Source organism: Scheffersomyces stipitis, chromosome 4 (assembly GCF_000209165.1).
Source record: "Scheffersomyces stipitis CBS 6054 chromosome 4, complete sequence".
In the NCBI taxonomy this organism is placed as follows: domain Eukaryota; kingdom Fungi; phylum Ascomycota; class Pichiomycetes; order Serinales; family Debaryomycetaceae; genus Scheffersomyces; species Scheffersomyces stipitis.
This window is the reverse complement of record NC_009044.1, coordinates 194,415-207,525: the sequence shown is the minus strand read 5'-3', so window position 1 is coordinate 207,525 and position 13,111 is coordinate 194,415. Positions and strand designations below refer to the sequence as shown.

The 13,111-nt window shown below is 41.7% G+C and overlaps 6 protein-coding genes across 6 annotated transcripts; 5 read left to right on the top strand and 1 right to left on the bottom strand. All coding sequences in view use genetic code 12, as the record gives it.

Annotated features, from left to right (window-relative positions):
• Positions 1-2,787: 2,787 nt before the first annotated feature.
• PICST_31208 (predicted protein) lies at positions 2,788-3,414 on the top strand (the record flags this gene model as incomplete). Its single annotated transcript, XM_001384304.1, has 1 exon — positions 2,788-3,414. The coding sequence occupies one exon, from the start codon at positions 2,788-2,790 to the stop codon at positions 3,412-3,414; it is 627 nt and encodes a 208-aa protein (XP_001384341.2).
• Positions 3,415-3,894: 480 nt separating this feature from the next.
• On the bottom strand, positions 3,895-4,347 carry PICST_31207 (predicted protein; the record flags this gene model as incomplete). Its single annotated transcript, XM_001383962.1, has 1 exon — positions 3,895-4,347. The coding sequence occupies one exon, from the start codon at positions 4,345-4,347 to the stop codon at positions 3,895-3,897; it is 453 nt and encodes a 150-aa protein (XP_001383999.2).
• A 398-nt stretch (positions 4,348-4,745) lies between these two features.
• PICST_31206 (predicted protein) lies at positions 4,746-5,099 on the top strand (the record flags this gene model as incomplete). Its single annotated transcript, XM_001384303.1, has 1 exon — positions 4,746-5,099. The coding sequence occupies one exon, from the start codon at positions 4,746-4,748 to the stop codon at positions 5,097-5,099; it is 354 nt and encodes a 117-aa protein (XP_001384340.1).
• Positions 5,100-6,414: 1,315 nt separating this feature from the next.
• Positions 6,415-8,166, top strand: PICST_10596 (predicted protein; the record flags this gene model as incomplete). Its single annotated transcript, XM_001384302.1, has 2 exons — positions 6,415-7,899; positions 7,960-8,166. Coding segments are annotated over 2 exons (1,692 nt in total), but the record flags the coding sequence as incomplete, so codon positions are not given.
• A 370-nt stretch (positions 8,167-8,536) lies between these two features.
• PHO14 (p-Nitrophenyl phosphatase) lies at positions 8,537-9,499 on the top strand (the record flags this gene model as incomplete). The annotated part of the gene is made up of 1 exon (XM_001384301.1): positions 8,537-9,499. The coding sequence occupies one exon, from the start codon at positions 8,537-8,539 to the stop codon at positions 9,497-9,499; it is 963 nt and encodes a 320-aa protein (XP_001384338.2).
• Positions 9,500-9,895: 396 nt separating this feature from the next.
• HUL5 (ubiquitin-protein ligase (E3)) lies at positions 9,896-12,991 on the top strand (the record flags this gene model as incomplete). Its single annotated transcript, XM_001384300.1, has 3 exons — positions 9,896-10,298; positions 10,353-11,601; positions 11,656-12,991. The coding sequence occupies 3 exons, from the start codon at positions 9,896-9,898 to the stop codon at positions 12,935-12,937; spliced, it is 2,934 nt and encodes a 977-aa protein (XP_001384337.2).
• Between the last annotated feature and the right edge of the window lie 120 nt (positions 12,992-13,111).

Genomic DNA, 13,111 nt, shown 5'->3' with positions numbered 1-13,111 from the left:
TAGGTTTTCTACTCCTTGCTACATCTATTGATTTTATATATATACAACAAGTCCGATTTGTATAGGTGATGGTTGAGAGGAGACAACAGATGAGAACAGACAAAAATCGATCAATAGGGTGTGACAAATGTCGGCCCAGACTAAAAAATACCAATAAAAAATAAAACTCGCAGATAATTCCGAGCAAATTACTGACCTGCAGAACACCCCAATAAAAAATTCATTCGCATCATGACGATTGCGATCAAATAATTGTTAGCAGTAGATGCAAATGTGAACGACCATCGTCCCACTGAAAATGGTGCAAAATTTCAGGTTACAAATCCATAGCCTCTCGAGCTTCGGCCACCGGATCGGCAACCACAGCCACCACTGGCGCGTCTCACAATGGCTAGGCAGACACTTTTCCACAATGCCATACCATCCCCTTACAGACAGCACCCACTATCTCTCGCTTCCTTGACACAACAGACACTTTTTCCATTACAATCAATTAAACAAACAGGGAGAAAAAAAATACAGGTACCATCTATCGCCAGGATAATATTCGCAAATACCGCTTCCTGCCGGCTTACATGCAGACTAACATAATGCGGGGACCCACATCGACATCTTTGAGTGCTGCGACGCATCCTTGGTGCAGGTTGCGTCTTCCACCAAGTTTAAGTTAAGTTTCTACAATACATCTTAAACCAGGCCAACAATAACTACCTGGCATTTCACCTGATGGGGGCTGTACAAAGCTCACAATTGCACCATGAGAGCACCGAAGACGAAGATAAGCATTCCGCGACTCATGGAACAAAATCACCTAATTTAGCCCAAAGATCTGCGGTATTCGTGCTATTTCTCGGACTGTTTTGAGCCTAGTCAACTTTATGGACTGTTCCGAATCAGCTCATTCCTCAGGGGCAACGCTCATACTCGAGATCTGCTATCGAATACCAAACTGTCCATTGTCTCAGGCGAATGCTACATTTCGTTTCGGTTGGGCGAACTTTCGATTAGTGACCGAGATATACGATACTGAGCTTCGTGTTTTGCGAAAGAGCCCGGACCTCGCCGAAGCGCACTTGCAAAATTCATCGACTCTGTCGAGTTTCCCATGTGATGGGCTGACTGGTTGCGGGCCCTCGAGCTTCTCATCGAGGAAACAAACGAACCACTCCTAGGTTTGTTCGTTCCTTGTAAGAGGTTGCAGCCATTTTCCATACATTAGTTGAAGCCTTAATAATATATGTTAGTCCAAGTCCCCCTGAGCAAATGGGCGAATGGGTTTGCGAGGTGTGCATCAGTACCGCAGTAATTAAGAGTAGATGAATACACGTAATTGTGCATAAATCTTTACAATACATGCATTAAAAAATATTAATGATGTTTGATATTAAGCATAATAATAACAACATCAGATATCAGATTATTATCTGATTCTTTTGTTTGTAGATAATAATCGTCATCACAATGAAAAAAATACCTAAAATCCAAATCTTGGTTGTGGATTCTTGGGCATTTCCGTATTGTCTGGTGCCTTGTTGTTACATTGGACTCCTATTCTTCGACGGCAATTCCATTGCTTTGGCTCAGATCCTCAATCTGGCAGACACAGATCCTCACCACTTCTTTGTCTTTCGTATGATGTATGGACCCACAAAAGCGCAATCAGCAGACAGCACTAAGAATTTCTAGGCGCCACAAGTCAAGTAATTGTCGAAACAACCGCAGCAGCAGACAACGGCAGCATCAATGCAATGCTGTCAGTTTTGGACAATCTTGTGTCTGGCGGTCTTTTTGCGAATGTCTACTGTCGGCAATTCATGTCGACTCGAAAAGAGCGCCATTTACGATTTGGAATCCCTCTTTGAGCCCCGCCGTACGTAAATCTGTCCCACACGACTGTGTCTGTCTTACAACGGCAGGACGATACGACAATGACAGCAAATAATAAGACTAAGCTTTCTGCATCGTGGCTATGTGCATTTGCGACACGCGACATACTGTAGCTCTACCGCGCAATTATGGCAACTACGATGTGCGGTGACTTCCAGACAATACCCACCCAGATATGGGTGCCTGTGTCTTCCAAGAATGGCTACGAGCAAAAATGTCAGAGTGACCACTGACTCGTGACAGACAGGTCAGGAACCGCCAGCCAATCACACCGCTTCACAAGCCAAACTCAGCACTACGTTGCTTGTAGCGCATCGTATAATGTCGTCTAGAGTCGTATGCTCGCCGTACATTTCATATACTCTGACTGGCACGTCTGCTTCCTTCTCTCCTACATACAGCCCTCGTAATCTGTGTCGGTTGTGTCTTCAATGGCGAAGTTGTTGTACATGGTACATAAAATATTATACTCGTTTTAGTCACCGATTTTTCTCTTCCACCATTACCTCGCACCCCCGGAATAACGAATAGCCTGAAGACGACTCCAGATTACAATCACAATTACAAAAACGATACACACGCCTCAGTTTCCGGTAGTATGACGTGTCCCGATTCAGCCTTCATTGTGTGGGACATATTTTAGTGCCGGCTGCACACCTCTTCTCTCCAATTTCAACTGCGAAAGTGAAACGGCACGTGCATTCCGGCACGCGACAGACACATACCCTGCATCTATTTTTTGTCAGTTCCGCTATGTAGATGCAAGTCGGCACAAAAAACCGGCCATTTATGTGTGCACGTGATCATTTTTACGATGGCTGCGCATCACATAGCTGCGTAGAATTCTTAAACCTTAATAAAATATTTCACCGGTTATCTATTCACAGTTATGCCTTAGCCATGAAAGGAAATCTGGTTGCAGACGAGGTGGTCACAGTGGAACACGATGACGTCAACGAGGGCGTGCTCGTAGTTTCAGATTCCTATCTGGGCGACAAGAACAGTCAGACACCAAATGAAGATTTAAGAAATGAAGAACCAGAGCAATCTCGAGAACAAGCACCAGACAGGAGTCAGTCTTCAGAGGACAAACCGTCTGATGACGACATTCCTACTAGCTCAGAAGTGACGGTTTCGGCACGGGCCAAAAAGAGAAAGCCACAGACGGACGAACAATACAAGGAACAACTTGCATCTTACAGACAGAGTGGGCCCCGAATAAATACTGAAGATTGGCTCTATGACGATTTACAGCCCTCCGATTTTCAGAACAGCAGCAAGAGTGACCGTGTCAGACTTTTGCAAGCGGTAGAAAAGGCATATTTCAAACAGGACTACTTGCGATGCAGACAGTTGATAAGTTTGGCACAAGCAGTATTTGGCATAGAAGATGAAGAAGAAGCCAAAGCGGCATGGGATCAAAGCGGAAGAAAGGTAAAGAAAAGTGCAAAGTTGGAGAGACATGTAATCGACTTGTTGCACATAAAGCAGAGATTGGACGAGATAGAAAAGAAGGATGATTATTGAGAGCCGAAATAGCAGAGGAAACGCAGAAGAGATAGAAGTGGAAACTCTCCAAGCAAGACATGTTAGATGAATTTGCCTTGGTGATACTTTACCATGCTCTCTACTGTAGTCAGTGGAACTACTTAAACACTTTTTCGCTTTATAGACTGGTAGTTCCCCATATTTATTCCATAAACCGTACATACATTAATGAATCATGAACTAACTTAGATAATCTCGTTAAAATTACGACGACAATGAATCTGGATGGCCTTGCAATCAGTTTATCCCAATTTTTCCAACTGTCTGGCAATGCCCAAGGTTTTACTGACTCTGTCTCCTGCCATTTAATTCCGCGAATTGTCGTTAATGGACTCTGTGTGTCTGTTGATAAGTCTCTTTGCATCATAAATACCATTTGAAATCTCCATATTGAATCTCCAACGATATTGTAAGTGTTTTGTTAGTTCATGTTTCCTCCTATTTTCTTATCTTCCATGTTTAATCTCTTCTGATTCTTATTCTCAATTCAACATAACTAACCATTCGTTTCTGATACAAAGTCTTTTCTTCATCTTCATCTTCGCTGTCAGATGCTTCATTCACCCGGAATTCGTCCAAAACTTCAACGCTTCCCGTTAGCACTTCCACTGGATAATTGCTCTGGAAGTGAGTTCCGAGCGATAATGTCTTCTCGATAGCTTTCCCCATACCTTTCACAGTTATATAGTTCAATTTCTTGTACTCTCCACCTTGAAATTTACGCTTTTTATTCACCTTTTTGTTGAACTTATCGAGAATGCGCTGGATCTGCTTGACTGCTGATACATAAGGTGTCTTTGTTTTGACCAAGAAAGTTGTTTCCTTGTCTATGTTCAGCGGAATAGTGCTGTTCGCACTATGTTTGATATGCTTTCCATTTATTCGACTCGTTTTCGCCGACTTTAAAGACATCGAATATGAATCTAGTCTCCAATGTTAGCAGCTTGAAATTAGGAAACGTCTGCCCTTTTGTTGTCTTCAAGAATTCTTTCAAAATGAACTCTACACTTTTCAAGCATCGCTAAATCTGAATTTGAATTTTTCAGTGCGGCACACAAAAGATTTATTTACGAATTGAAAATGCGTTTGATTTCCCCATACTCTTTTCTCTAAGAGCAGCATCTCATTCCATCGACAGCAGTTTGTCGGTCTCCATAGTCAGCAGGTTGGTTCTCGTACCATCGCTATAAACTTCTGTGTCAATTTGAACCGTTTTCGTGAAGTGAAAGCTGACTTTTTCTGAATTAGCGTGCTCACTAACATCGCCAAATTTCCAGACTACAAATACGCCAAATTCAACTAGACGCGTCATGAATTCGTCTCCTGCCAACGCTGGCAGTCGCAAGCGGACAATTAGCGACGATGACAGTTCTGACTACGAGTGGTCCAGCCAATCACAATCGTCTTTTGATTCGGAAAAAAATCCGACATTTTTCGAATCTCCCAACTACAAAAGACTCCAACAGCATCGAATCCATTCCGAGGCTCATATACGGACAGTCGAGATGATGTTGCAAGCACAGCTCGAACTACAACGACAGGAAAAGAGTCGGCAGACACTTTCAGACACTAATCTTACCGAGCCGCCACTAGATCACACATTCTCGGATATTACCGAGACTAATCAAGAATCCGACAATTATCGGCAAAGACCGTTCTGGTGAATGCAACCGAAGCTTCCAGTTTACCCGATGTTAAGACGTTGGACACGACGTCATCTGGTAGAATGATAGAGTTCACGACATTTAGCTGTTCTTCACCTGGGCAGCCATTGGCAGACCTGGTATCATCAACGAATGGCTCAGATTCTCGAAACCGGGAGTTTTGTTTGCAAAGATCTGTTCCTGATTTAAACCAGATTTCTATTCTTAGCTGGTGAAATTTTGGCCATGCAGACACCAGAAATTTAGATGTGAGTGTGCTGCTTCATTTACACCACATTTTGCGCGAGCAGGTATTGTTGTCGGACGATCCGAAGTTTACTCCGAGTGCTGAGATGCTCTCTCTGATGCAAGGCTCATGCGGCAGCATGGTATTTTCTGACTCATTCCCCATTTGGTGGCGATTTCGATTTTCATTGTTAGACACAGATCTTGGCCAATTCCAAATCAGAGATTTTACGAAGCCAGTGAGAGCCAAGCAATGAGTAATTGCTTTGTGGTTATTTCACTGAACTAATCCTACAGCCAATTAGACTTTCGCAATGAAGTAGTTATATCTTGTAGTTTGATCCTGGTGACACGTACAGCATCGACGCACATCAAAGAACGCACGCTGTACGAAGTACTCTGCAAACACACAATGGAAAAAGTCGTATAGAGACAAGAAAAAAGTCCATAAAATTTCAAGAGAAAATATACGTACATATATTAAAAATCTAAACTGAAAAATGTCTCTCGTCTGTCACCCCCCTGATTCATATGAGAGGAGTTCGGTTGTTGTTTAAGAACGAACACCTGTCCTATTGCTACTTGAAGTCATCCCCTAATTATTATCCCACAACTTTCCAATTCGAGCAACTTTTCTCAATTGCGCTTGTTTGAGTTTTTTAGCTTGCAGCTTGGAGCGTGTCCTTTTTTTGGGATACGGTGCGGCTGGCTTCAACACCTGTCCCAATCCGGACTGGAATTTCTTGTCTCGAACGTCGATTTACTTCACTGCCAGGCTGATTTGACAACTACAAAGCCATTTTCTGTGCAATTTAGTTTGTTCAAAAGAAGAGATCATCGCAGGTAGCAGTTGGACGTTCCAATTGACAAAAAACAGCCCTTCGATATGTTGCGTGGTTCTTTTGCTGGGCAGTGTTCCAGAATTCGTACGAGAGGCTTATTGAGTTCAGCGAAAAAGTCACAATTTGCACCCAAATTTGGAGCAACTAAGGTCACATATGGAAAGAGTGCCCGCCTCACCTTTCAGCGGAGTTTCAACAACCATCCCATCTTTGAGAATATCGCGGAGGAATTGCAGGATGGAGGTGAAGAAGATGGCAAAAAGAAGAAGGAGAAGGAGTCTAAATCAGACAAGTTCTTCAGTTTTCTCATGAAGTGTTTGGAAACAGCGGGAATAACCTTTAGTTCCATTGCTATCCTAGGTGTTGCCGGGATCGCTTATCACAAGTTTTATGCTTCTCACGTATTGTCAAAAATGAACGAAGCTTTCGAAAATGGAGATCCAGCTGCTCAGCTTGCTATGCACAAAAAGACCCACGCCATCGCGGGGGACTTGCCTGAAGATGCTTTCTGGGTCGATAGACCGCAGCAGAAGTTGCTTGACGATATCATCTCCGGTAAGAAGGTAGGAAGTTACTATTTAGTGGTAGGAGAAAAAGGTACCGGAAAGACATCTTTGATCTTGGAAGCCATGAAAAAGGTCGGAGGAGAAAATGTAACCGTCTTCGATGCCCACGCTGATCCAGAGATCTTCAGAATTCGTCTCGGTGCCTCTTTGAACTTCACTTTCAACGAAGACTACATTGGTTCCTTGTTCTCGATTAGAGGTCCTCGTGACACTACAGCTTTACTTGATATAGAAAGAGCTTTCAGTAAGTTAGAAGAATTGGCAATGTTGAGAGTAGCCAAGATTCATCGCCCTTTGGTGATGATCATCAACAATGCCCATTTGATCAAGGAGAATGAAGAAGGAATCAAGTTGTTAGAATTGCTTCAACAGAAGGCAGAGTCTCTCAGTGGTTCTGGTTTGTTGACGATAATCTTTAACAGTGACGACTACTGGGTTTACGAAAAATTGAAAAAGCTTGGAACTAGGTTAGAAGTGGTGAACGTGCGTGATTTCAACAGAGCTGAGACTATTTCTGCATTAAAGTTCATTCGTCACAGATACTTTCCTTTACCTAAAGACCAGTTGACCAACGAGCATTGCCACCAGGTGTATGATTTGATTGGAGGAAGACCTCAACACATCACCCATGTTGCCAGACATGCCGATATAATTAAGGCATGTCATGAGATCATCGACAGAGAAAAGACATGGTTCCTCAACCAGTGTGGATTGTTGGGTTCGGACATGGACGACGATGTCATGGAAGAAGGAAAGTTCTCTGTCAGTGCCATGTTGTTGATGAAGGAGTTTGTCGATATGGATCGTGAGCGCATGAACACCTTGATCACCCATAAAGTCAAATCTGGCCATGTGACCACCAAAAACCACGCTGACTATAGAGACCACCACTTGCCAGAATTGCCTTTGTGGAGAAGCAGACAGATTATGACAAGGTCTGACTACATCCAGCAGTACGATAACTTAAATATTTTTACGATTGACTCTGATTCGCGAGTCAGGGCAGACTCTGTGCCCATGATGAGAGCATTTCACGAAATCTGCTCGCAGCCCAACTTCAAACAATTGCTTGATGATAGCATTCAACGTGTAGCTGATGTGGAGGCCTTGGAGAGAACAAGAGAAATCGTGGCGAAGGACTTGAACTTGGGCAGTAACTACCAGTTGGTCAAGAAAGCTGCCAAGCCATTGTCTCAGTTGGCTAGCTCTGTCCTAGTCGGAGAGGAGAGTAAAGACGAAGTTGTATACGAAGTGGGCATAGTTAAGAGCCAGAAACATGTAGAGCTTCATGGAGAGTTCGGTGACGGTATCGGTGATGACGACGACGATATCGACGACGAAGATGACGAGGAATTGTACATGGAAGATGTCGACAGAAGAGCCACGAGAAAGTGGTGGAAGAGAAGAATGGCTGGTTTTGACATGACGTACCTTCCAGCCAACTTTAACAAGACCATAATTGAGGAGGAGAAGGATGGAATGCCAGATATCATTTGTCCAGAGGTGAAATAAAAAAGCACGGCCTGTTTGAGATTTATAGAGGTTAAAAGAGAAAATTTTACACTGCATTTACCGTTTTCTTTCTTAAATGAAATTAGAATCCTTAAAGTTTATATTGTCTGTATTTTGAATGAAACACTTGATTCCGTATTAGTTTCCGTTCTTGCTAAGAGCTTCTTCTACTTAATGTATCAATTATGTCACGTGATCGAACTAGAAAACGATCGGAAATATCAGAATCAGTATCGGAATTGCTAACTGCTCTTATTTAGGAACTCTTCCCAAAACACTAGCTACGAACAAAATGACTGTAAAAAAGAACCCGTTGTTGATTCATAGACGAGAGCATGCTGAGGCACTTCTTGAAAAATACGACAATTTTTTATTTGACTGTGACGGCGTGATCTGGCTCGATGAAAAAATCATAGAAGGAGTCAAAGATACCTTAGAATTCTTGAAGAAAAACGGCAAGAAGTTCGCCTTTGTTACGAACAACTCCTCCAAGTCGCGTCAAGAGTACTTAGCCAAATTTTCCTCGCTTGGCATCCAAGGAGTCACCAAAGATCATATTTTCCCTACTTGCTATGCCGCTGTCCAAGCTTTGGAAAGTGATCTTCAAGTGCCAAAAAAATCCAAAATTTGGGTTTTAGGCGATTCTGGAATCGAAGATGAGCTCGAGGAAGCTGGATATATACCTGTTGGTGGCACAGATGCTCGTTTGAACCAGGCATTTCGTGCTGACCATGAATTTCTAACTGTAGACCCTGAGGTTCAAGCTGTGGTTGTAGGTTCTACCAAAGAGTTTAACTATATGCGTATCGCTCTGACGCTCCAGTATTTGCTTTGGAAGAATAAGACCATCCCGTTTATCGGCTGTAACATCGACCGTTCCTATCCGGGTCCCAATGGACTCATCTTGCCCGCCGGAGGCAGTGTCGTTAACTACATGCAATATACAGCCGATAGGGACTTCATCAATGTCGGTAAGCCAAGTAAAGTATTTTTGGAAGCTATACTCGCTAAAAATGGTTTTGATCGACTGAGAACTCTTATGGTAGGTGACACGTTATACACAGATATCAAGTTTGGCAATGACGGTCAGCTTGGTGAAGGCTGTGGGTCGCTTTTGGTGCTTACTGGAGGAACTACGCCAGAGTACTTGCACCAGTTTTTACAAAACCCAAACCACTACGACGAGGGTGAAAGCATGATTCCTCTGTACGTAATTCGCTCGCTTGGAGATTTTGTCGACATCATACAGAGCTGATGGAAATAGAAAATAGTATGCTAATAGAGAATAGAAATCACAATTTTGTAGATGTTAGGTAATGCGACATTTTAGCAACCGAGATTAAATGCAGTCTTTAGTTTGCGACATTCGTATCTATACAGAAGGCTGAATTTGATTACTGAGAAATCAGATCAGGTTGTGTCGCCTTGTTATTCAGTTTTCAGCGTTACCAGACCGTATTTGCATTATTACGTTTCTTGCAATCACATACACCAGTGTCTCGGTCAATTTTTCATTAATCTCCAACTTCTCCTGTGCAAGAATTGTGTAAATAGCACAATTTTCCATATTTCTGGAGCCAAATTTGCCCTCCAGAACCACATAAATTAAGAAGAGTACCTTTTTTGTTTGAAAGCCACTTCACATATCCCTATGTTGAACTTTACGGGTCAGACGCACAAACGTGTGGTTAATTTGGGCAACCGTGGGCGTAATGGCAGTGGTTCTGGATCCAAGAACTACTTGGAACAAACTAGAATACAGAGGCTACAACGAGAAGAACAGCGACAAAAGGAGAAGTCCGGATTGCTATTGCAATCGTATATTCGTAGACATCTAGACCTTTCTGAGAGTGGGGAGAAATTGAAACTGGAATGGCTTCAAAACCGTGGCAATTTTGTAGATGAAGAGCAATGGAATTTGTGGATTCTTCAGTTCAACTTTCTTGCCAAATGGACTTTGCCTCAGCAGCCGATTGCAGAATTGTCTTTCCAATTGAAAGTTCTATTTGAGGATTTACAACTTAGTAAATTTGACTTATCTCAAAGACAATTTAGTCAGATGGCCAGGGCTCTCACTAGCACTGTTGAGAGAATAGATAGACGACGAGATCTTGACCAAAGCCAGAAGCTTCTGGTTGACGAACAGATAATCCAGATTATCTGCTTCATTTTAGACAAGTTCGGCTCGAAATACGTAGTGGAGTTGCCTGATATTATCAACTATTTGTCGTCATTTGTATTAAATACAAATGTTTCACAGAATTTGCAGGCACAGATTATAGAATTGGTATTTAAGTTTAGCACTAATAGCTTGTCGATTTGGAAATTGTTAACTTCGCCAGGTTTGTTTAAAGATATTGGAGACACCAAAAGATATTTGGAGAGAATCAGGACAAGTGATTTTGCTAGTGAAGCTTTTGGAGCTGCCAATAACTTCGATGGGAATTCACTAGTAAGTGTTTTGGTGAATTTCCTAACAATTCATACGGAGAATGAGCCTTTTATCAACGAGGATTTGTTCTTTATAGCCAGCGTTTTTGAGCGTATTTCGTTTTCGATACATAGGATAGATGAAGACGTAGATGAAGACGACTTCGAAGATTTTCAATCCAGATCAACAGAAGACGTTCTTGTGGTGTCTCAGAATTGCATTGATACAATAAGTCTTTTGTACTCTACCACTTTCATCAGACAAATCTTTGATCATTTCACAGCGCGTGAAGATGACAACAAGCTCTCTTGGGCAGCATTACAGATCATTTCCACGTTGATATTCTTCTACCCTGCAGCCAAAAGTAAACTTTGTATGCTTATCACTATCATTCCCAATTCATATAGACGCTTTTTTGCCCAGTTGGAATCTCACGAAATCTACCAAAAACTCATTTCTCAAACAGTAGAAACTGGCAAAGATTTCCTTATAAAACCACAGATCGAAGAGTTATACACAAATATGGATGCTCACTCGATTGGATTTTTCTGGAAAACGTTATATACTTTCCAGGAACTTTACTCCTACTGGTTGATAGTTTCCAACGACTTGGAGAGTTTCCAAGAGGACAAACTTAATCTCAAGGATGTATCTCAGTTTCTCATTTTCCTGAGATCGTTGTGTTTGACATTGATTTTCTGTAACGACAAACCGGATTATTTCCATCAGTACGAAAAGTTGAAGGATATTTCCATTTCATTGTTAAACCAGTTGTATATGAAGAATTTGCGCTTGCGATTTTTGCCTGATGATTTCTGGAAATTGAAGGTGCTCAAGTTCAACATCGACAGTTTGTTACAGATAATAGCTGAGGAAGAAGAGAAACGCATTGAAGAAATGGACATTGACGAGGATGACTCCTTTCAGTATCTGCGAAGGAGAAGACTGTCTTTTGACGGAACGTTCAACTCAATCAAGAGATCTAAAAACATGTCGAGTGCTTCTGCTGAAACTTTGGCAAAGTTGGAGATGTTGAAAAAAGTACCCTTCTTCATTGAATTCAAAGATCGTGTTAGGGTATTCCAATCTTTGATTGAATTGGATAGACAGCGTAATCTCTCTGTTGGTCCATTCTTCGATTCAAAGCTTGGAGCGAACATTAGAAGAGAGTTTTTGCTTGAAGATGCTTATAACAGCTTCCATAAGGCTGGTTCCAATTTCAAGAATCGTATTCAGGTCAGTTTCTTCAATGAATATGGTCCAGAAGCTGGAATTGACGGTGGTGGCATAACTAAAGAATTCCTCACCAGTGTAGTCAGAGAAGGATTTGATCCCTCTAATGAGCTTGAATTGTTTAAGGAAACAATCAGTGACAATCAGATATATCCGAACGACGACATCCACAAGTCAATCACTGTAGGTGATGATCCACAGCTTCAGCAGAAGAAGCTTCTGTATTTGAAGTTTCTTGGAAGCATTGTAGGCAAATGTCTCTATGAGAACGTCTTGATTGATGTCTCATTTGCACCTTTTTTTTTAAACAAGTGGTGCAATGACAATATGAAAAACTCCATCAACGACTTGAACTACTTGGACCATGAGTTGTTCATGGGTTTGATGAAGTTAGTGAAGATGCCGGAACAGGAGTTGGATAGCTTGGACTTAAATTTCACTGTTAATGAAACTTTGAAAGGAAAGAATTATGTATTTGATTTGCTTCCTCCAAATGGAGAGAATACCAAATTGAATCTGTCGAACAAATTGAGTTACATACATCAAATTTCCAACTTCAAATTGAACCAGTCGTTGCACATCCAGACGAAGTACTTTATTGAAGGTCTTTTTGGACTTATCTCGTCTAGCTGGTTGAGCATGTTTGATTCGTTTGAGCTCCAGATGCTTATATCTGGTGGCCAAAACGATATCAACATTTTGGACTGGAAGAATAATGTAGAATATGGAGGCTATTTGGACAGCGACATCACTGTTCGTTACTTCTGGGAAGTGGTAGCGGAAATGACTCCCGATGAGAGGTTTGCCCTTATCAAATTTGTCACTTCCGTTAGTAGAGCACCACTCCTTGGATTTGGATCTTTGAATCCAAAGTTTGGAATTCGAAATTCAGGAAGCGACACTTCCAGATTACCTACTGCTTCAACTTGTGTGAACTTGTTGAAGCTTCCAGACTATAGGAACAAGGAACTTATAAGGTCCAAGTTGTTGTATGCCATAGAAGCCGAAGCTGGCTTTGATTTGAGTTAGTCCATAATCTTACAGTTGGTATGTAGTGAAAACTTAATGTACAATTGATATGATAAAGTAATTATATAAAACTATGTAATAAATGAGCAGTAGCATGAATGTTATACTTTGAGTAGAATGAAAGAACTGCACTGGGGAAGAATTTAATGTGATGTAAGGTCTGTCTACAATGAG